General features: G+C 50.7%; 4 protein-coding genes and 1 long non-coding RNA gene across 10 annotated transcripts in view; 4 read left to right on the top strand and 1 right to left on the bottom strand.

Moving 5' to 3' along the window:
• The first annotated feature begins 841 nt into the window (after nt 1-841).
• Hoxa7 (homeobox A7) lies at nt 842-3,848 on the top strand. 2 transcript variants are annotated; one of them, XM_071613911.1, is made up of 2 exons: nt 842-1,424; nt 1,813-2,351. In XM_071613911.1, the coding sequence occupies exons 1-2, from the start codon at nt 1,046-1,048 to the stop codon at nt 2,004-2,006; spliced, it is 573 nt and encodes a 190-aa protein (XP_071470012.1). In that variant the 5' UTR covers nt 842-1,045; the 3' UTR covers nt 2,007-2,351. The 2 variants fall into 2 exon arrangements, with proteins under 2 accessions (XP_071470012.1, XP_027795440.1); XM_027939639.2 differs by lacking the exon at nt 1,813-2,351 and adding an exon at nt 2,361-3,848 and having other exon boundaries at nt 865-1,424.
• A 1,363-nt stretch (nt 3,849-5,211) lies between these two features.
• Hoxa3 (homeobox A3) overlaps nt 5,212-22,427 on the top strand; it is a 44,595-nt gene continuing 27,379 nt past the window's right edge. For 3 of the 5 annotated variants that reach the window (XM_071613892.1, XM_071613891.1, XM_071613881.1), the window contains exons 1-2: nt 5,212-5,300; nt 17,432-17,533. The gene's annotated coding sequence lies outside the window, so the exon portion shown is untranslated. The other 2 variants (XM_071613885.1, XM_071613890.1) reach the window with 2 other exon arrangements.
• Nucleotides 5,884-10,610, bottom strand: LOC139706226 (uncharacterized). The gene is made up of 3 exons (XR_011707861.1): nt 10,216-10,610; nt 8,908-9,195; nt 5,884-5,981 (listed from the first exon to the last, which is right to left on the bottom strand). It is a non-coding gene; the product is annotated as an uncharacterized lncRNA (long non-coding RNA).
• Nucleotides 9,681-12,006, top strand: Hoxa6 (homeobox A6). Its single transcript, XM_027939663.3, has 2 exons — nt 9,681-10,320; nt 11,732-12,006. The coding sequence occupies exons 1-2, from the start codon at nt 9,879-9,881 to the stop codon at nt 11,989-11,991; spliced, it is 702 nt and encodes a 233-aa protein (XP_027795464.1). The 5' UTR covers nt 9,681-9,878; the 3' UTR covers nt 11,992-12,006.
• Hoxa5 (homeobox A5) lies at nt 12,127-16,586 on the top strand. Its single transcript, XM_027939662.3, has 2 exons — nt 12,127-14,576; nt 15,551-16,586. The coding sequence occupies exons 1-2, from the start codon at nt 13,682-13,684 to the stop codon at nt 15,799-15,801; spliced, it is 1,146 nt and encodes a 381-aa protein (XP_027795463.2). The 5' UTR covers nt 12,127-13,681; the 3' UTR covers nt 15,802-16,586.

The raw sequence follows: 22,427 nt of genomic DNA, 5'->3' as shown, positions 1-22,427 counted from the left end.
GGCATCCAGAACCACAAGGTGGAGGTCCAGGGTTGGCTAGGGTGAAGGCTGCCTGGAAAGGTGTGTGGTGGGGGTCAAGGTTCCTCCAAGCTGAAGGGAATAGAACCAGTTCCCCAGTGAGCCAGGGGGGGAACCAGGGGTTGTGGGAAGGACAAAGGAGTGTTAAGCCATTTATTGGTTTGCCGGAGGCTAGCCAGGTGCTCAGGAGTGAAAGCACAGAGCCTGTAGGGCCCTGGTGTCCAGGAGGAGGGAGGAGAACCTCATGCTAATAAATCTGTTGGCAAATGAGGCTCATTAATAGATAAATATTTCACTGCTTCCTTTAGTGCGGATAAACTGTGCGCTGCCGATTAAGGAAAGGAAGCCGGGAGAGGTTGAGTTTATTCGAACCACATGGTTCCAGTTTGCGGTGGCATTCTCTCTGCAGCTGAAAGCGACGCTGCGCCTGCCCGGTGTGGATCAGAGTTTAAATCTGGCCTGTTGCCCATCGAACATGATAAAGACCTAGGCAGAATAGAACTGCCCATAGCGGAGCCCTGCCTGGGAGGCCATAGGGTGGGCGGGTGCGCAGGGTGCGGAGAACCTCCAGGGACTGGGTCAACACACAGAAGATGGACAGGGAAGATCCACACGGTTGGTCTGGGGTTCGCTCCTAAGTATGAGGAACTGTGCTGCGCGGACACTGCCCAGAGTCCGCAGGCTCAGGCGCCTGAGTTGGCGGCCAGCCGGGTGCTCCCGCGGAGCCTCGGGGTCCTGTTCCACAGGGTGCTCCAGGCTCGCCTGGCACTGGCGGATTCGTTGGTAGAATATTTGAGCCTCTTCCCCTTCCATTCTAGGCGGCCGCGGGTCCCGCGGAGCGAGACCACCTGTGAGGGCTGCTGAGATTGGCGGAGGCGGTCATGTGGGCGGTCACGTGCTGCCGCGAGCTCCGTCCAAAAGAAAATGGGGTTTGGTGTAAATCTGGGGGTGTAATGTTATCATATATCACGCTACCTCGTAAAACCGACACTGAAAGCTGCCGGACAACAAATCACAGGTCAAAATTATGAGTTCTTCGTATTATGTGAACGCGCTTTTTAGCAAATATACGGCGGGGGCTTCTCTGTTCCAAAATGCCGAACCTACTTCTTGCTCCTTTGCGCCCAACTCTCAGAGAAGCGGCTACGGGGCGGGCGCCGGCGCCTTCGCCTCCACGGTACCGGGCTTATACAATGTCAACAGCCCCCTCTATCAGAGCCCCTTCGCATCGGGCTACGGCCTGGGCGCCGACGCCTACGGCAACCTGCCCTGCGCCTCCTACGACCAAAACATCCCCGGGCTCTGCAGTGACCTCGCCAAAGGCGCCTGCGACAAGGCAGACGAGGGCGCGCTGCACGGCCCAGCCGAGGCCAATTTCCGCATCTACCCCTGGATGAGGTCTTCAGGTAGGCGCAGCCACCAGGCGGGGCGGGCGGAAAAGTAGCCGGGAGCTCGGCGCTCGGTAGCGCGGGGCCAGAGAGAGCGGAGCCAGGCGGCTGTGTGCCGGCGGCCCGTGACTCCCGGCGGCGCTGCCTTTCTGGTTTTAATTAGAGCTGAGGCGCCATTGCGTGGAGAGCCCATAGTATTGTATGTAAATGAGGCTCATAAAACTTTTTATGGCCCAATTAATGGATTCAATCCTCGTAAATTTATTTAACTCTCTTTGCCTTGAAATTTTAACATTAAGTTTGTTCGCTATTTTCCCTCTCTCTATCCTTGTCTCTCTCTCCTCCTCCCTCCCTTTCTTCTTTTTCTCTCCCTCCTATTCCTTTCTGCCTGGCTTTTCTTTCTCAGAGGCCGAAAAGCCAAGTCCTCTGGGGGCCTCTCACCCACCCCTGTGCCAGGGGCCATTTCAAGACGTGGGCCCGGAGGGAACTGGGACAGAGGGTCAGAGTGCCCTAGGAAGGTCTGGAGACAGGGGCGAGGGTTGCTCAGGAGGGTCGCCCACTTGCATTGCAAGGCTGGGGAGCAGAGGGGCTTGCCTTTGAATGGCAAAAGTGCAGCGGCTCCTATTTGCCCACACTCTATATTTACAATTTCCCTTTGTCAGGGGGAACCAGGACATTGTGGAAGCGTAGCCGGCTGGAAAGGTCGGTTGTAAAGTTGGGATTCTGTGCCTTTGCTCCTTACAGAACTGCCTACACGTCTGGCACCACAGTTGGTGCCTTGTGCTAACATTCCCTCTCCTCCCCCTGTTCCGTTCTCGGTTGCGGGGCAGAGCCGGTTTTACGGTCTGGGCAAGGAAGAAGGTGCAGGCTCTGGGATAGTAGCCTGGCTAAAGCACTGTTCTGTCCATGTCCCTGTCTGCTTGTCTGTCCATGTGTCTGCATTTCTACTCTTAGGACCTGACAGGAAGCGAGGTCGCCAAACCTATACGCGCTACCAGACGCTGGAGCTGGAGAAGGAGTTCCACTTCAATCGCTACCTGACGCGGCGGCGCCGCATCGAGATCGCCCACGCGCTCTGCCTCACTGAGCGCCAGATCAAGATCTGGTTCCAGAACCGCCGCATGAAGTGGAAGAAAGAACATAAGGACGAGGGTCCATCCGCCACTGCAGTCCCTGAGGGTGCAGTGCCCTCCGCTGCTGCTACTGCCGCTGTCGCGGACAAGGCCGATGAGGAGGAGGAAGATGAAGAGGAGGACGAAGAGGAGGAGGAATGAAGGGCCACACTGGGGCCCTGGCTGCACTGGACAGTCAGAAAAGCGTCTTTGAGAAACTCACTGGTTTTATTTACAAAAATGGGGAAAATAAAAAGAAAATGTAAAAAATAATAATAAAAATAAAAACACCCTGACTCCAACCCGCACCCCACCCACCCCATCACCCACCCTAGTTCCCAACTTTTCTGGACTGAGTGGCCACTGAGACTAGGTCGCCTTGGGATCCCCTCTGCCTATGAGTATCCCAGTAGATACCCCAAACCCTAGGCCAGCGCTTGGCTCTGGCATGGCCAAAATACTACCTAGCACAGGCCTCCTTGAGAGGCAACCCCCAAACTACCTATGGGCCCAGCCCCAGTGGGCCTCCACTCCCAGGAAGCCCCCTTCAACACTGGCAGACACCCAGCACCACCTCCTATACCCTTAAGAATGGTGATTCTCTCAGTACTACCTACTAGCCCCAAACTACCTATTTTGTGCTGGCTGGCTTGCCTGCTACTTGGTGCCGGCCTCTCCCAGGCCAGGCCCCTGCTTCTCCCAGTGGACTGCCTTTGAGGCATCACTGAGAAGGCATGGGGGTCCAGGGACCAGGGCATTGGCTTCTATTTAAATTGAAAAATAATATATTTCTTCCAAAGCATACTATGTGCTGCAACCTAGAATCCCTCTTTCTCTGGCTTGGGCACCTCAAGTTCAGGCCCATCACCGCCCCCACTTCTGGAGGGAAGCATTCCTGAGATGGCTGCAGACCTCTGGGTTAGCTTCTGCTTCATAGAATTGCAGAGATGCTCCCAGCCTCCCTGTCCTCTTCCTAGCCCTTGTGTCCTACTGTTCAGCCATGTCAAATATGTACACCCTGATTTTTCCTACAATAACAAATACTGTTTATTTGAGGTTTTTTTTTTTTTTCTTTTGTCATTTCTGTAGTCTTGGAGCTCATTTACAAAGGAATGTCTTGACTTGGAAAGGATGTGTTAATGGGGTGACTTTGTAGCATGGTGTGTTGTCTTGAGCTAACTCTGTAGTGGCTGGGAGGCCCGATGCCCTCCCTGATGCCTTTCATCTCCTGTGTTGTCTTGTGTCCCTCTTAGCTCCAGCCTGGGGTTCAGGGAAAATATGCTTCCCAGCCCAGCTACTTGTGTTTTATGTAACAAAATAAAGATGCTTGGTGACAAAGAAACATGGACTACTTTATCCAAAAGGTTGGGGAGAAGAAAAGGTGGCTATAGCTGAAGGGCAAGCCCTGGGTATGCCTGTTTGCCCAGGGTGGCAGTAGGGAAGCAAAAATAGACTATCCTCCTATCCAAATGTTGGGTGTACATGTATTAGTGTATAAGTGTGTCATGTATCTTTTTATGCTTTATGTGTAGATTTGTGTGAGTATGCATGTGCCTATTTTTGCATGTTTGTTTTTCTATACATGCTGTGTATATTCTCATATAATTTCATAATTGTGTATATTTCTGCATCCACAATTGTGTGTATATCTGTGCCCATAATTGTGTGATTATTTCTGTGTCCATAATTGGGTGCATGTGTTTTTGTGTGTCCATAATTGCACATTTTCCGTGTCCATAATTGTATCTCTTTGTAGAGATTTTTGTCTGGTGTCTCTGTGTGCAGAAGATCACTTGAAGACGGAATCTATGACAGATTCATTATGTTCTACCAACCTCCCTAAAAAACTCCACAAATTCCATAAGAGAATTCGAAATCTACCCTCTCCTCTAAGGATGTGGAGCGGACTCAGAAAGGGACATCATCTACCCTACAACTGATCCCCAGATTCTGCACACCCTCTGACCCAGCCCCAGGATAGGAAATAGGATTCAGGGACTCTGCCGCTGCACCCCCACTCTGTCTTTAGAAGAGGCTGAGGGTGCCCTAAGGTTCAACACGCTAGCGGAGGGGTTCGGAGAGAAGCAGGAACCGCAAAATTGGCTACGCAGCCTCGGCAGGGGCATCTCGGTGTTAGGGAAGGGGCGAAAAGCATCCTGAGCTCTGCCAGCGAAGACCTCCATTCTATCTCTTGCCCGATGGGGCCAGCTTCTTAGAGCTCTTTTAATAAAACCCGGCCCAAAATGGTCTGTAAAACCTGCGGCCCCAAGTAGGGGCCGCCTCGGTGGTAAGATGGCGCCGGTGTAAGAGCTGCCTCCTCTTAGTGATGGGGAAAGGGTCATAAATCCGTTGTTGTTTATGAAAATTTACAACTTTGCAATACAACTTTATGAGTTGTTCGGCCCTTCCATTGGCCGCTGTCGGTCATGTGGATAGGAACCGTGAACATGAACTTTTTTATAATTTCCCTTGCGAGAATAGAGCCGCATTCTTTTGCTCCGCTCCATCCTGCCTGCTTCGGAGCTCGGCCTTCCAGTCCCCGCTGGTCCGCGCTTTGTCCCGCGATGGCGAGCAAAGGGAAGCCCCAGCCAGGCCTGGCCGGGCTGCTCGCGCTGGAGGTGGGGCGCGCCCAGGTCCTGGCGCCGCAGCGGCCGCTTTGCAACTCGCAACCTGGCTAATTTCCTGCGTCCTCTGGCACCAGGAAGGAGGACAATTCGTCTCCCGGGCTGCCCAAGCGACAGCTGTCAGAGGGGCAGGAGCTTCTGGCAGCCGCCATCTGAAGGTGAGACATGTGGGAAGGAGACAGGAGCAAAGGTGGTGAGGTGCTGCGCAGGGTGAGAGAGGGAAACCAGCACGGCTTTGAAGGGGAGCAATGCAATACCCACCCTCACCCCATACTCCCCTGTTCACACTCGCCTGCATTACCCACCATAGCCCATTGTGACACACACACATACACACTCATACACACACACACACACACACACACTCACACCCAACACCACCATCAGCACCACTCCCTCTTTCTCCCTTCCCTGGCTCATCATGTCAGTAAATGCCATCTTCCCATCGTGGCACCTTCTCATCGACCCCATGTTCCTGGCAGCAGTATTTGAGTCTTCTCTCGCCCTTTCTCCACTGACCCCACACTCTGTGTTTCCTGCCAGCTTCTCGGTTTGGATATTTTTGTTTGTTTTTTCATTCATGGCCCAATTGGTTCGATGGAATTCTCCAACAACAGGAGATAGTTCCCAACCCGGGAAGGTGGGAAGAGGTGAGGACAAAGTGAGTTAACCCAGAGGCATCAAAACAGTACTCTCTATTCCATATAAATTGGTTTCAGACAGAAAGGAACTTACTAGTTCAGCCAGAGTTCTCCGCAGATTGCCTGCATCCTTTCCCCGGTTTTGCGATGAGAGGTGTCTGAAGCTCTGAGGGAGGGAATAGGTGGATGGGTGGAATTCTGTGTTGAAGGAGAGGATGGGGTTAATTGTCTGGTTGTTGCTTGGTGGGACATTTCGGTGAAAAAAAAACAAAAACAAAATAAACAACAACAACAAAAAACACATTGTGGTGTTAGTGTGGGTGGCAGGAGCCTGCCGCTAAGGTTGAAGGACGGATGCAAACCGAGTCTTGGCAATAACGGGAACCCCCCAACCCACCTGGCACAAGGGTCTGGCGTCCACTAGCCCCACCTCCCACAAGCAGGGAGAGTACTGCGGACCTAGTAGAGTGGAGGTACTGAGGGTCTGCTAGCGGTGGCTTTGCCTAGCGCGATGATACGAACTGCGGCTCAGTTGGTGCGCTTCGGCCCGGATTTGCCCCGGGGAGCTCCCGGGACAGCGACAAGAATCAATCCCGAGGTTCTAGGCATTAATTCTTTTTATTTGTTTTTTTCCTTTGCTGTTTTCTCCGTTTTGAGAAACCTTGGTATGCACTGGATAATTTAAAAAGGAGTGTAGATGTTTGGGACGTTCGCCCGCGCGGTGGGTGCGCTTGGGGCAGATAAAGCGGCGAATTTGCATGGTGGGGCGTCCGGCTGCCTGACTGCGGCTGCCGCGGGCAGATTATTTATTGCGACCGAGTCGGGGGCTCGCTGCTGCCACGCTGTGGCCGTCGCCGGGACCGGCGCCAGCCGCAGCCCGCCTCTTACAGCCTGGCGCGACTGCTCTACCGGCCCCTCAGAGATTCCCCAGAAGGCAGTGGAGAGGGGGAAGAAGGGGGTCTGGGGGCTGTCTCCCAGGGTCTATTTGGCTGGGAAATCTTGCTGCCTCCGCCACCCCTGACAGCCGGACGCCGGAAAAGACTCGGGTCCTCCCTTCACCCTCACCCCAGCACCATGGAGACTGGTCGCACAGGCCGCCTGGCACATCATGGCTGCTTCTGTCCAAACTGCGCGTCCCAAGGCGCCCTGAGGGCGCACGCCGATTGGGGGAACACGCTGGCTTTGGGATTCTGACATTGGAAAGACCACTTGTGGTCCTGAGGCCTGCTGGCCTGGCTGGCCCTGAGGAGAATTGGCTATGGCAAGGAAGGCGGGCTGTGTCTCCAGGAGAGGGCCTGTGAGGGACAGAGGCCGCACCTGTGTGTTTTGGGTTCTGATCCTGGCTAGTGATTTGGCTGAACGGAGGTGGGCCTTCGAGGTCCCCACACTCACACCAGCAGGCCAACCTCCAGGTTGGCGGAAATGGAGGAAGTGGACGGGTAGCCCAGGGCAAGGGTGGACTGTGTGACCCTATTCGCCATCCTGCCCCCGTTGGAGGAAACTGAAAGGTAAGTCTGCTTTCTGTGTAGCAATGAGAGAGAAGAGAAATTCCTGGGACGGACATTCTCACCGTCCCAGGAGAGGCCTTATGGAGGGTCTACGGAGACTGTGAGGTTCCTATTCTTGCTTGAATGGGTCTGTCCAGTGTGCTTGCCTGCCTCCCCCCACCTCCACCCCATATATATATACACACGTGTGTGTCTGGTCAGAGAAATAAATTCGTTGACTGCCAACATAATATGCACTAGCCTTGGGTAACATGTAGATTTTAATTTAATATATTGTCCCTTCTTAGTGCTTACAGAAGCTAGAAATATAACGTTTTCTGACTCTTAGCTGAGAAATCAAATTCTCTTTGAAGGCTGTGACAATTATTAGATCAAGAATATGGGTCAAAGCATAACAATAATAGTAGTAAAAAACTACAAGCTCCAACATTGTGTGGGACATGGAGAAACAAAAGAAAATTGTAAATTTAAATATTTATCAATATTTGCAAAACGATTATTTTCATTTTAAATAATAGCTTTCGTGAAATCACTGCCATCTAATGATTTTAAGAAACAATTACAGAAATATGATATTCTTCAAACTTGACTTTGAGAAAATAATTTCCTTTTTACGTTTTGATTCCTGAGTTTTCATTTTCACCTATTAGATCATTCCCCTGAAGAAATGTGTAGGAAATGACAAATTTTGTCTAAGAATGAACCTTCCTTCTATGCAAAGGTAAAACTTTCTCCAGTGAGTTTGATCAAGACACTGGCACAAGGCTTCCTGGCAACCTTCATGGTGCATGGGCTTTGTGGAAGCTGACCTTAGGCCAGTTCTTTTCTGATTTTTTTTTTCTCCCTTTGGGCAAAGGGAAGTCAAGGAAAAAATCAAAAAGTAAGGAAGGGATTAAGAAAGTCGTTCACAGATTCCTATGGGAGCATTACCACTTGTCACTCCCCCAGCTAAGTCCTGAACCCCATTAGCCTGTGTTGGCCAGAGTTTTATAGATCTGACAAACAGCCTTCTGAAATCAAACCAAATCACGTCAATACTCTTTCTTCAACCTCCACAGAATTGAGGATTTTTAAAGCTAATTCAAGGGATTTTACAAGCCTAACAAACACAGTCTTAAAAATGTCATTGGACCAATATCACATTTTGCAAAATGAGATTGATCCCTGTGCTGTAAAAGGCAACTATCTTGAATGTACACCTCTCAAGCAAGAGAGAGTAGCCCAGAACTGGTTTTTCATGTCCTATCTGGGGACTGCCAGACTTCGGACAGCGGTAAAAGCAATTTAGGATTTCTGGAGCCGTTGAGACAACTATTCTGGGTTCTGGAGCTACTGCTTGTGGCAGCTCCGGGAATAGTCTCAGGAAGGACAGGAAAGAGGGTACAACCCACACAGTGTGAACTACTGGGGCTCCTGAAACCAAGCCCATTAATTATCCCCTGTCCTTAGGCCCCACCGGGCTAGTTCTCTCTGCCCTGCTTGGCCAAGGGCCCTGCATCCCCTCTGCCTCTGGAATGAAGAGGGAGCAGGTCTGCATCTGGATTTGTATCTGTCTCAGCTCTGAGCTGTACAAAGGTGGAGAGTCCCCCATGCTGGGTGAGGGGAGCAAGTCCCACCTCTGGATTCAGATCTCAGTCTCACAGCTGTTCCTCTATGGTCTTTTCTTGTTGAGACAGTGGTTTCTGGTCTCTCCATTGCCGGGGTTCAAAGACAGGATGGGAATGCGCAGTTGCTGGCGGTGCTTGCTTTGAGACCAAGAAGGCAAGGGCCATTGCAGAAGAGCCCATCAGTGCTCAAGACGTGTTGTATGTGGGAGGGAGAGGCAGCAGGAAGAGCTTAAGTTTAGCCTTGCGCTGGGTAGTTGTGAAGTGAGCTTTCAGCCCTTGGCTGCAAGGCCTAGACCTCTGGTAAGAATGAGAAGGAGAGAATAAGGGGTTGTATCGATTTCTGAGGTACAGGAGTGAAGAGCAGACAGTGAAGGCCTGGCTTCTAAGAGTCCCTTGTCTAGCTCAAGAACCCACATCCACAGTAGGGGAGCGCAGTGGGAGGGGCAACTCTGGGCCGTGCCTGGAGTGCAGGCCAGCAGGGAGCAAAGCCGTCCGTGCTGCCGCCCCTCCTGGCGCGGGGTTGTCAGGTTTCCTGTTTGGAGGAAAACCCCAGCAAAATCCAACCAGGCAAAATGAGGAGGAGGAAAGAGCGAGCCTGGCTGGGCCTTCCCGCGGCCTGGACGCTAGTTCCCCCTACCCGGGTCTGATCTGCACATCCCTGCCCGGGCCGTGCCCGCCGCTGACGTTCGGGGAAAAGGAGCTGGGCCGGCTGGCTGTGCGCGCCCATTAATCTGCCGGGCGGGCGGGCGGGCGGGCGGGCTGGGGGCTGTTTGTAACTTTGCTGCCTCGGTCGCCGCGGTCCCCGGGGAGCGGGCTCCGGCGCTCGCTCCCATTGGCCGCCGCCGCGTCAGCTGGTGCGATTTGCTGCTGTCGCTTTTGGCGTTCGGCCATCCAGAAACAAACCAGTTCGATGACTACTAATAGTTATAGCCAGATGTACTAATACACAACAAATCACAGTCCTGCAGAGGGGCGCGCAAATGAGTTCCTATTTTGTGAATCCCACTTTCCCCGGGAGCTTGCCCAGCGGCCAGGACTCCTTCTTGGGCCAGCTGCCCCTCTACCCAGCCGGCTATGACGCGCTGAGGCCCTTCCCGGCCTCGTATGGGGCGTCGAGTCTCCCGGACAAGACATACACCTCACCTTGTTTCTACCAACAGTCCAACTCGGTCCTGGCCTGCAACCGGGCATCCTACGAGTACGGGGCCTCGTGTTTCTATTCTGATAAAGACCTCAGTGGCGCCTCGCCCTCGGGCAGTGGCAAGCAGAGGGGCCCCGGGGACTACCTGCACTTTTCTCCCGAGCAGCAGTACAAACCCGACAGCAGCAGCGTGCAGGGCAAAGCCCTCCATGACGAAGGCACCGACCGGAAGTACACGAGTCCTGTTTACCCTTGGATGCAGCGGATGAACTCCTGCGCTGGTAAGGCTTTTCCCTGCACCCCACCCCACCACCACCACCCAAGACAGTGGAGGGAGAGGGGAAAGGAGACAGGGAAAGGAAGAAGAAAGGAGATAGTGCCAGAGAAAGTAGGAAGAGGAATTAGAGAGAGTGGAGGAAAGAATGAACAAAGTTTCTTTGGCTTTTTAAAAATCGATTTTTAAAAAAGAAGAAAACTATTCCCAATGGAGCCATCAGGCTGATGCGAAGGAAAGCAAAGGCAGGGTCCTTGTAAGGTGATACTTTAGGGGAGGGTGGGGGGAATCACTACCAGGCTGTGTGAAAACCTTGACAGGGGCAAACTTGAGGGAAGGTGGCAACCAGAAAAGGAAGCTGGTTGGGAGAGCCTGCCCCTGCTACACCTTGGCTGCATCCTAGTCGGGTTCCCAAGAAGACTGGGCCTCCTTCGGACATCACTGATAACTTTTTCACCTCCCAATTCCCTCTCCTTTCTGCCCTTCAGAAACCCAGACAGAGAGGGCCCCCCATTTGACCTCTTCCAGTGTCTCCTCAAAGCCTTTAAGGGCCACATTCTCAGCCTCAGGGTCTCTCTCTCTCCCTAGCTCTCTCTCTCCCCCTCCCTCCCCTCCTCCCCCTTCCACTCAACTGCTCACTCTTAGCCAACTTCTGCCTCCTTCTGAGCCTTACACTGGCTTGGGGGGATCCTCCCACCCTTGGGAACCTTTGGCAGCAGAACAGGCAACCCAACACATCCCTATTGCTAGAAACTCCAGCTCACCTATAATGCCATCTTTTTGGCCCTGGTTTTCAAAGACTCCACCGGGAATTTCTCCCCCCTTGGAGGAAGACAGAACCTAATGTGGATTTTAAAACTTAGAGTTTTGCTGTAAAAGTCACTTTTCCCCAAGTGGATCTCTGTATTTTTCAGATGGGTCATATAATTTGGGAGAATTGCAGAGATTTATCAGGGCTGACCATATTTAACTTTCAAAAAAAATGTTTTGAGTCTTGACATTGGTGGCCTTAGTAGCGTCCTCACAGAGACCAATGTGTGAATTCAGTGTCTATACTGCTCACAGGGTTCCACTCCCACTCACCCCAAGCACACATACTATTCCTCACACATACAAAAATGACTCTGGTGTTCCAAATTAAGAATGTTATTCTATTATTTCCCTTGTAATTGTTTTCTTACAAGCCAAAAATTTCAAAAACTGTAACTTCCCACTCCAAGTCGTTTAAGGTGAAAAACACCTCGCTTGCTATGAAATATCTTCTCCATTCAGCCCGCTTTCATCCCCAGATGTAGTGGGAGAGGCTAGAGAGGAGGCGGGGTGGTTTCCAGCCCAGAGGCCCCTGGCGGGAGGCAGGGAACTGACTGGTTTGGCCGTCGGGACCTCGCTTACCTGCACCCGGCCATTTCTGCCTGCAGGTGCGGTCTACGGGAGCCACGGGCGCCGAGGCCGCCAGACCTACACGCGCTACCAGACGCTGGAGCTGGAGAAGGAGTTCCACTTCAACCGCTACCTGACGCGGCGCCGCCGCATTGAGATCGCCAATGCGCTCTGCCTCACTGAGCGCCAGATCAAGATCTGGTTCCAGAACCGCCGTATGAAGTGGAAAAAGGAAAATAAACTCATCAATTCCACACAGCCCAGCGGGGAGGACTCTGAGGCAAAGGCGGGCGAGTAGATGCCTGGGCAGAGACCAGGCCAGCGCTAGAACCTCCTTCAGCTTTGCCCCTTTGCCCTTGCCTGCTCCCTAAACTTTTCTCCCCGCCTGCTCCCATCCAGGGGCTTCCACAGCTTTGGGGGGTGCCAGGAGCTTTGCAAGCCCTGAGCGTTTATTTATTACAAAAACCAAGAAACCCACACACGGCAAATCCCAGCGGTCGAGCGGGGCGCACTGTACACACACAGGCCTGTTCCCCAAGGCTGCCCAAGACGGCTCCGGGGTCCCAGGGTGCACTCAGAATTCATCTAGGCCCCTGTTAGCATCTCTGTGCTCTCTGAGCTCAGACTGCGGGGTTGCCAGAAAGAAAGAGCCCCAGGCTGTGCCCCGTTTGGTGTTTGGGCGTCTTTGCCGCGGTCCCTCACCATTAAGTCCTGACGGGTATCACCAAGTCATCTCTGGCCACTAGAAAGACAGGGCCTAAAGGCTGGGGCCCCAGTTTTTTGGCGGTTTATGAGGCTGCCCCCAAACAGGAAGAAGCTCCAGGAACAAAAGGGCCACTACAGAGTCCAGTCTCTAAGGCCCGCGCACAACCGTCAGTGGAAAAGCAGCAGCCTCAGTCGTGAACAGCCAACCTGGGAGCCGGTGGAACATTACAGCCCCGGAAGCAACTGGGCTCCCACAGGCTCCCACTCCAGATTCCAGATTCTTCCTCCGACAGCGCTGGCGCCGCCACCAAGCGGCTTTCAGAACACAACAAGGGGGCCCAGGGCCATGGGAGCAAGAAGAGTCCTGGCTTCCAAACGTGCCAGGGGCGCCTCGGATGCTGGGCCTCCAGTGGAGAGACTCCCCTCGCCTCTTAGTTGTATTTGTGATTTACTTTCGTCTTTCAAAGCCCAGAAAAATAACTACGGAGATATTATAACTAGGCACCGCTGCGAAATGATTCCATTAACTTCCTCATTTCATTCCTGGAGATCTAAGCAAGACCCCAATAACTCGACTCGCGGATCCCTAGGCCCCAAGCAGCCTCTGTGGCTGAGGGAAGCGTGGACCCATTCGCTGGGTTCACCGAGAACCCTCCGACTTGGGCCCGGGCTAGCTGGAGGAAGGCAACCCGGTGGTGAAGATTCTCCAGGCTGGATACGTAGGCAAATCAAATAGGAAACTAATGACACGAAAACCATATTTACAAGAAAGAAAAAAATCAACTCTAGTTATAAAAGTGTATGGAATTTGACCTTGCCTCGAAGAAACACTACACAAAAGCTATCTTTAATAGACGCCTGTCACTTAAGAGCGGCAGGGACACTGTCCCTCATGCGCTCGCAAAAACAGAGCCGTAATTGTAGCTGCTGCTGCGGGCAGGATTTATTTCTTCAATTGGCTAAATGGCCTCCTCCCCTTCCCCGAAGGTGATATCTGTATTTCAAAATTCAGAGCTGCCGGCAGGACGGGTGGAACCGACCCCAACCTCGACACAAAAATAAGAGGGGCTGCAAAGCAGGGAAATAAAGTTGTTGTAAATAAATTCCAAGTCACCACCTCCCCCTAATCCTCTGCATCCTCGCCGGGCGCACGATCGGCAGCTGACGGCCTCACAATTGGTACATCCTAATGGAACTGCGAGGGAAATGCAATAATTTTGCCATAATGGGCTGTAACCTCAATTCGACCCCGGCCCTTGCATCCCCGGGTCGGAAGCGGAGCGATGCGCCCTGCCTCCAGCGGGTGGCGCTCGAGTCCGACTGAACGGCGGCAGCTGGTGACGGGCACGCGCCCGAGGCGCGCGCTCCACCCCTCTCGCCTCCACCCAACTCCCCCATTAGTGCGCGAGTTTACCTCTAGAGGTCATCAGGCAGGATTTACGACTGGACAACAAAAGCACGTGATTCGAAGTCGTACCCCATATTTGGGTGCCTACGTAGGAGGGAACCAAGTACATGTCCCAGTCATTTCCATAATTCATCATAAATTGTGCAAGGGTGCTATAGACGCACAAACGACCGCGAGCCACAAATCAAGCACACATATCAAAAAACAAATGAGCTCTTATTTTGTAAACTCATTTTGCGGTCGCTATCCAAATGGCCCGGACTACCAGTTGCATAATTATGGAGATCATAGTTCCGTGAGCGAGCAATTCAGGGACTCGGCGAGCATGCACTCCGGCAGGTACGGCTACGGCTACAATGGCATGGATCTCAGCGTCGGCCGCTCGGGCTCTGGCCACTTTGGCTCCGGGGAGCGCGCCCGCAGCTACGCGGCCGGCGCCAGCGCGGCGCCCGCCGAGCCCAGGTACAGCCAGCCGGCCACGTCCACGCACTCGCCTCCGCCCGACCCGCTGCCCTGCTCCGCCGTGGCCCCCTCTCCAGGCAGCGACAGCCACCACGGCGGGAAAAACTCCCTGGGCAACTCCAGCGGCGCCTCAGCCAACGCCGGCAGCACCCACATCAGCAGCAGAGAGGGGGTTGGCACGGCGTCCGGAGCCGAGGAGGACGCCCCCGCCAGCAGCGAGCAGGCGAGCGCGCAGAGCGAGCCGAGCCCGGCGCCGCCCGCTCAACCCCAGATCTACCCCTGGATGCGCAAGCTGCACATAAGTCATGGTAAAGCCAGCCTTTTTCTAAATCCACGCGTCCGCGGGGGCGCGGCTCCTGGTCCCCCTCTCTCCTTGCCGCTCTCTCTGTGGTTCTTTCCTAGTCTTGCCTTTCCCAGCCCTCCGGAGCTTCTCCCTGCCATTCTTCCCCTGCCTTCATCCTTCTTCCTCCTCTTTTCAGCAGCACACTGTGCTCACAAATAGTAAGGGAATGAGCTGGTGGGCAGGCAAGTTTAAACGTTGAAAGTGAGAGAAAGGGGGGAAAATCCATCTCAAACCCCAGAGCCTCTGAATGCGCTACGGGGTCTGGAGAGCCGAGCAGATAGCAGAGAGGTAGAGGATGGCAGTAGGGGCCGTGAATCGGGCTTGTCAGGGCGGATAATTTATGAGGAGGGCTACCCTGGGAAAACAGCCTTACTAATTACAGCCCCCCAAAAAGGATTGGGGGGGAATAATCGAGGCGAGGGCCGGCAGGATTCTGAAGTTTGGGGGTAAGAGGGAGACAGGAGGAAAAGAAGAAAAAGAAAGCAGGCGCCCCCAGCATACAGGATGGAACAGGAGGCGGCTCGCGGGGCTGGAACTTTAAGGAGGGTGACCTGGAGGCCACTTAGGCACTCAGAATAGGGCCGTACTTGGGCTGGTTTCCGAGGAGTGGGCAGCCTATGATGGCTGTGCCCCCCAATCAGGGGTGTCCAGGGCAGGGCCAGAGGGCAGAAAAGGGGCGAGGGAAAGCCCGGCGGTCCTTCGGGACACGGTTCCAGCCTATGATGGGCCGATTGTTCCCAGAGTTCAAATCGTATTGTTTCTCTCTAGAAAGGAAGAGGGAAGGAAATTCGGGAGGGGAGGGTGGACAGGCAGAGAGGGAGGACTTGTTGAGTCTTTTGCCCAGGTTCCCTGCTCAGGACCCTGGCTTGTCAAGCTGGTGGACTTTGGAAGCCAAGGACTGAGGAGTTGGTGGCTAAACCGCTGACTTTTCTGTTGCAGACAACATAGGCGGCCCGGAAGGCAAAAGGGCCCGGACGGCCTACACGCGCTACCAGACTCTGGAGCTGGAGAAGGAGTTCCACTTCAACCGATACCTGACCCGCCGAAGAAGGATTGAAATAGCACATGCTCTTTGCCTCTCCGAGAGACAAATTAAAATCTGGTTCCAAAACCGGAGAATGAAGTGGAAAAAAGATAATAAGCTGAAAAGCATGAGCATGGCGGCGGCGGGAGGGGCCTTCCGCCCCTGAGTATTTGAGCGTTTAAAGTACTGAGCAGTATTAGCGGATCCCGCATAGTGTCAGTACTAAGGTGACTTTCTGAAACTCCCTTGTGTTCCTTCTGTGAAGAAGCCCTGTTCTCGTTGCCCTAATTCATCTTTTAATCATGAGCCTGTTTATTGCCATTATAGCGCCTGTATAAGTAGATCTGCTTTCTGTTCATCTCTTTGTCCTGAATGGCTTTGTCTTGAAAAAAATAGATGTTTTAACTTATTTATATGAAGCAAGCTGTGTTACTTGAAGTAACTATAACAAAAAAAAAGAGGAAAAAAAACACACAAAAAAGTCCCCCTTCGACCTCGTTTAGTGCCAATGTTGTGTGTTGCACTCGAGTTGTTTAACTGTGCATGTGCGTGGAAGTGTTCCTGTCTCAATAGCTCCAAGCTGTTAAAGATATTTTTATTCAAACTACCTATATTCCTGTGTAATTAATGCTGTTGTAGAGGTGACTTGATGAGACACAACTTAACTTGTTCGACGTGTAGTGACTAGTGACTCTGTGACGAAAACTGTGACTCCAAGCGGTGTGTCCCTGCGTGCCTTTGTAGGACCCTTTGCACGAACTCTGGAAGTGGCTCTTATAAGCTCAGCTTCAGTGATGTATGTTTTTGTGAACAAAGTTACAAATATTGTCCAAGTCTGGCTGTTTAAGCAAACTGTGATCAGCTATTTTTTTTTTTTTTTTTTTTGGTATTTGTTTTTAAGGAAAAAATACTGACTGGAAACAAAAAAAATAAACTTTCTATTGTAAGTTCTCTTGGTCTGGTTTGTGCCAAACAGTGAGCGGCTCTTTCTGCTTTTCTGTCTGTCCAGTCCTGGAAGTTGGTGAGCCTGAGGCCACCTGAGCAGCCTGCCTGTGCATGGAGGCCTCAGACCATCCTAACCAGCTACCTCCCTAACTTTGACCCATCAGAAAGTTCAGGGCAGAAAGTGGGAAAAGCAAAGCTGTTCCAAAGTCCACTATGCCCATTTCTGAGGAAAACAAGTTAACTTGCTGGGTACAAAAAAAGAGAAAAAGGGAGAGAAAGAAGGAGAAAAATCCAAGGGCTTTGTTAGCCGCCCTTGGGGCCCACATAGACCCTGCCTCTTTCCTTAGGCCTCCACTTGCTGAAGAGACTGCTATGCCAGGTTATGGACCCCAAACCCCCTGCCCCTAACCCATCCCAGCACCCCTTCCCCACTCCTCACCCTGAACCCAGTTGACTTCTTTTGCTACAATTAATTTGCTACAAATGGAAGGTACTTACCCCATCCTAGCTCGATTGGGAAACTCCTCAGAGCGGCTAAAGCCCAACTAGAGATTTGCACATTTACCGACTGCTTACACTGATGCCGTCTTTCCTTTTAAAAGTTATAAAACAGTAAACTTTATAAGCCCCAGTTCCGGCTATATGACATTTGGGTGCCAAATGAATAGGGTTTTGTCTATGAATTAGATCGTAAAATCATCCATAGCACAGACAGATCGGCTCACTGGCTATAAAACGTCACGTGGGGCCATTAAAGTAAGTTTTATGGTTTTGGGGAGTTGACATCCAACATTATATACCACATAACATATAATCTCACTGACGCTGGACTCCATTTGACTCTTTTGCAGGCTACGTGTGCCTCCTGGTCATTCAAATTGTCAATTTTAGGTCCAGAAGTGTCCAAACTACAACTTCTCAAAACTCTGAAAAATGGCTCCCTCCGAGTTAAGGTAAGGTAAGCTTGCTTCCTGAGCTCTTTCAAGTTTATTTGTGCTCTGAAAACTTTCTCTCTCTCCCTCCCCCCCCCCTCCTCTCGGAGGTTGCCTCTGAATTCAAAAAGGGACAGCAAAGTTTTCCTCTGCTCAAATTAGCAGAGCCAAGAAACCAGCTTTGCGGAGGCAGCCCAGTGAACAGCGCCTGTGGCCCGGCCGCATCCCCAGGCCTAACTTTAATTGCTGCACAACCGCGGATGTTAATGACTTCCGCTGCTCCTGCCGGCGTGCAAAAAGATGATTTTTGTGTGGGAATAGGCCTGCGTGTGGAGTCTTGGCAGGCCCGTTCCCCATTCCGCGCCTGGCCTGTTCCGGGCTCTTTGGGGGTCGAGGAGCCCTGGGGTGGGGGCTGGGAGACAGTGGGGCGCCGGCTGCGGGCGCCAAGGGCTGCGCTGAGCTCCAGAGTTTGAAAGAAAGGCCCCGGCAGGGCCGAGGCGGACTCTGGCGGGATTCCTTATGGGGCTGTGGCAATATGTCTTCGCGGGCCAGGGTCATTTGGCAGGACTGAATTGAGGCGGCGGCCTTCGGGGCCGGGTTTCAGGCTGGCGCGCGAGAGCAGGAGGGTGTTTGAGGCCCGCGTGGCGCGGGCTGCACCTTCAGGCTGGGCCCCTGGTTGCGAGGCCGAGCCCAGGCTGCTAAAGCCCACTGGACGCTGGGGACCCTAGGTCCCCACCTGGGGGATGGCTCAGCACCCCCTCCCCCGCCCCAGGGACCAGGCCCTGAACCTTGTTTGCCTGCACGTTCTTTTTATTTCTCTGGGACTGTTCTCACCCGCCTGTGAGTCTGAAGCAATAAACTTTATGGCCGGATTTAACTTTAGTCTTTGAATCCCCAGGCTAATTGAAAGGGGTTAAAAACGCTTTCTGTTCTTCCGCCTTGTCCGTTCTCCCGCTCTTCTTTCCGTTTCCTCTCCTTCTTTGTAGAATTAAAACACAGGACCCTCAAAAGGCAAATTAGGCATCCCCCTAGATAACACTGAAGATTAGAGCAATTTACTCCCCCTCAGCATACAGACAAATTCTTTTTTTCCAAACTGTGCCCTAAAGTTTGGGGGGAAATCGAGGTGTCTTCAATGCTCAACTTAAAAGTCCCTAGAGCCATTAGGTTGTTTTTCCTGACACATCATAAAGGGTAGTTTAGGAAAGAAATTGGTAGTTTGTCAGTAGGAGATTTCCGCCTCTCTTTTGTTAGTTGCTCTTTCTGTTTGATCCCAGGAAATTTACATAATCTGTGATTTCCAAAACAGTCTCCAAAATTGCACCAATGGGTGAAGTAAGGTGAAATGAATTTTTCCCGGGTACAATTCCATCTTGGTCCCAGCTACCCCTTCTGGCCCCAGCCCCCTACATTCTTCAATGGCACAACTAAGCCAAGTGACTGGGGACATAGTGGCCTGTCTTGGTGTCTTTTTCTGGGTGGGCACCCAAAAGGGACCTAAAAGATTTCCCCCCAATCCTGTCTGAGGAGTTAAGCCAAATTCTCTAACTGCATTGAGAAATGAAACAAAAAAACAGGATCTGATTTTCTCTCAGGAGCTAGGCAGCTTTCCTGCAAGTGCTTATTGGTAGAGATATTAACTAAATAGTTAAAGAGAAAAATTTTGAGGCATAGATTTGGAATTTTGACAAACTTTATTGCACAGGTCACCTGTACCCAAAGGAAGTCCAACAGTTGTCCCCAAAGTTAGAGATACCAAAAGCAAAACCTTGAAAGTTTGTTTTGTTTTGCAAAATTAGAGCCCTCCTACCTAACTCCTACTTTTCATGAATGGTGGCAAGATGAAGAATTCCTGAAGTCATTTTGTGTAACCCATTAAAGTGATATGGATACTATAGCACTAACATATGTGTCCAAATCTTAAGTGGAGACCGGAATAAGAATTCTATGTAGGGTCTGAGAATTCTGGATCCTTTCTTTTGCTACTATGGCTGTTTTTCTTTATTGGCAAAATATTGGGTGGTGGTTCTATTTTGGTTACTTATTTGGTAATCTTGCTTGAGTGATTCCTTGGAGACTGAAATTAGAAGCAGAAGAGTCACAGGGATCCTGGCAGGTTTGTCGGAGAACCTTGCATAAAGAAATTATCTTTACCACGTTGGTGGCATACCCCAACTTGGGGTGAGAGGTTGAAAGAAAGACCGTTGGAGTCATTTCCAGCACCATACAACAAAGAGAATCTTTCTGGTTAATTTTAAAAATTACAGGCTATAAATACTGTCAGCTTGTCCATTTCTATTTTAATCTTCACAAAACTTGAGTAGAATTTAAGAGAGCAGGTTGACCCACATGGAGTAAAATGGCTTTTTAAGAAATACAATATCCAGTCGGACCTATGTAAGTGTTATTAGAGGGATTTTTTTCTTTCTTCCCAATTTCATAGCAAGCTTGCTAAAAAGGATGACTGGTTATCTACTCATTTTGTAGATAAGCTATTTCTTTTTGTGATTATTTTGGGGGGGGGTTGTTTTTGCAAAGGAACTTACTTAGGAAAAAAAATCTCTGTCACTGAAGACATCCAGCCTCAGCCGGTGGCAAAAGTGTGTCTATGCTCCTTCTCATCTTGTAAAGGGAAAAGGCGGCAGGAATGTGCAGGGGCTTATTTGTTTCCACAAACCTAAGAGAAAATATTTCCTGACCTATAAATATAATAGGAAGCTTCTGGTCACACTTACTTAGGGGTTTGTTAGGGTTTGCATGGTCTAATTTCACAACATTATGCCAAGAGTCCTTTTCTCCTGTGTTTTCCCCTGCTTCACTGGTGGTGGCTCTGCAAGGAGAGTGTCTTAGAATTTTCTACCAGAAACAGTCATGTTCATTTGTTGAGCTTCAGAGAGGATTATGCCCAAACAGCCACATCCTAAAAGATGGGCTGATAAGAGGAAGACTGTCATTTTAGCTTGAAAGATGCCCTTTAGTGTCTCCCTGCTTTGGCTGGGGGGTCTATCCATGGCTTGCCCACCATGGAGAGGGCAGAGCATTGTGGGTTCCATCCCTTTGGCTTCTAAGGAGGGATTTCCTTGGAGTCAATGACAAAACTATTAATGGGGCTACTAGGCATGGGCTGAGGGGGTCAGCCTAGGCTCCCACCCACATAGGGGAGGGATCCATAATTCTAGCCATTCTAAGCCCCAGAACTAAAAGATCAGCCCAGGTTTGTTTTGTTTGGTATTTTTTCACAAAGAAATTTGTCCTTCTCCCACCAGATCCTTTCCCCACAAATGGGTCTTTTTAATAATAATATTTGTTATGAAGGTTATTAGGTAATTATTGCAATTTTGTGAAGCAGCCCTTGCTGGAGGTGAAGTCTGTCATCGCCTAACAAATGACGCCCGCGCAGTTCACTGCCGGGTTAAGTAAATGCAGAGAAGATAAATCTGCACACCCTAGGAATCGCCAGCAGAGCACGCTTTAGTACAAGTTCACAGTCAACTTGCCCGCCTGGGCTAGCTCTCCCAAACAATTAGGGCTGCATCTTTATTTTTAAATAAAGAAAAAAAGTCCCCATTTCCCATTGCTAGTCCCCCCATCTTCTCTTTCATTTTTTTGAAAAATTCTCCTGTTCTACTCCAAATTTACCTTGTTACTGAAATCATGAATGATTTCAAGTTAGTCTAGTTCCTATGTAAGTGCTGACAAAAATAAGTAGCAGACTAATTTGACAGGAAATACAGTCAAAAACACACAGAAATATCCAGTTCACCCTCCAGTTCCAAAAGGCAGTGGCAGAAGCAGAGTATCCTGAGATCTTCAATCCAGGGGGTTGGGGTGGGGGAGCTTCTCCCTGAAAGAAGAAGCTCAGCTTTGTGTATCTTTGTGGTTAGTGTGCTACAACTGCAGGTCAAAAAGTTGAGGGTCAAAAGTTTACATTGTGTAGCACTCTTAGTCATCTGCCCAGACAGAGTTTGATGTCAATGTTAGAGCTGCGATCTTGACTATCAGCACAAAAGATAAAATGGCTCGGAGTGACGCGTGTATCACAGTATGGACTCCAGGTGAACCCTAGTGGTTGAATGACCTCAATTACGGAGGAAAGGATAGAAAATTCCTCTTTTCAAGAGTAATACATGCTGTATTTCATGTTGAATTATTGCTTCCATTCTGAGGGAATAGCAGCAGGTAAATAGGCATAGATTTCTGAAACACCAACACCTTAGATGTTGGAGAGCAGGAGTGGTTTGTAGGTTTGTCAGCAAGAAAAACGTTCAAAAACTCATCAGTGTGCCTTTAAGAAACAATGTAGCAACTTTCCCATGTTCCCTTGTACCCACAAAGGCAAGAGAACTGTACAGGAAACCTCTTTTATTTGATAAAGGTGATTTTGATTGGCTAAGTTTTTTTTTTTTAAGTACCTATAATGACCTCAAAAGTGTGGAGAGAAGGGCAAACACAGGTACTTCATGCAAAATGTGTTCTTTGCAATTTTCAAACATAGAAAACACTTTTTCTGAAACGAAATGCAAAGTTCTGAGAGCTTGAAAGAGGAGGGAAAGACGTGGAAACCCTCTAGAAAGAGACAGGATTCCTACCACCACCACCACCAGGGAGAAAACATTCATGTTGTTGAAGAATTTTTAGTTATATTTATTATTAACCCACAAGTGAATGTAGACAAATGCTACAACACAATTGAATAACTAGAGAATGCAAGAAGGTGGAATCTACAAATGCCAGTCCACGCCATAAGATTTCTGTTCTCCAGAATATACTTTTGAAAATTACCTGTGGAAATGGGTGGGGTGGTGGGGTAAGGAGTGGGGAAAACAAGCTAAGCAGGAAGAGTGGGCAAGTAGAAAAGAAAGGGAATAGTGTGCTATGGAAGCAGGCTGGAACCATAGCTCCTGTGTGAGTTGCA

The sequence above is a fragment of the Marmota flaviventris genome, chromosome 1 (assembly GCF_047511675.1).
Source record: "Marmota flaviventris isolate mMarFla1 chromosome 1, mMarFla1.hap1, whole genome shotgun sequence".
Taxonomy (NCBI): domain Eukaryota; kingdom Metazoa; phylum Chordata; class Mammalia; order Rodentia; family Sciuridae; genus Marmota; species Marmota flaviventris.
The sequence above is the reverse complement of the archived record's forward strand: the minus strand, read 5'-3'. Positions and strand labels throughout refer to the sequence as shown.

What these genes read in the sequence shown, in the direction of transcription:
- Hoxa6 (XM_027939663.3), top strand. Translation starts at nt 9,879, where the DNA reads ATGAGTTCCTATTTTGTGAATCCCACTTTCCCCGGGAGCTTGCCCAGC. An exon ending in GCGGATGAACTCCTGCGCTG is followed by an intron (nt 10,321 to 11,731) that starts GTAAGGCTTTTC and finishes TTCTGCCTGCAG; the next exon opens with GTGCGGTCTACGGGAGCCAC.
- Hoxa5 (XM_027939662.3), top strand. Translation starts at nt 13,682, where the DNA reads ATGCGCCCTGCCTCCAGCGGGTGGCGCTCGAGTCCGACTGAACGGCGG. An exon ending in CAAGCTGCACATAAGTCATG is followed by an intron (nt 14,577 to 15,550) that starts GTAAAGCCAGCC and finishes TTTCTGTTGCAG; the next exon opens with ACAACATAGGCGGCCCGGAA.
- Hoxa7 (XM_027939639.2), top strand. Translation starts at nt 1,046, where the DNA reads ATGAGTTCTTCGTATTATGTGAACGCGCTTTTTAGCAAATATACGGCG. An exon ending in CCCCTGGATGAGGTCTTCAG is followed by an intron (nt 1,425 to 2,360) that starts GTAGGCGCAGCC and finishes TTCTACTCTTAG; the next exon opens with GACCTGACAGGAAGCGAGGT.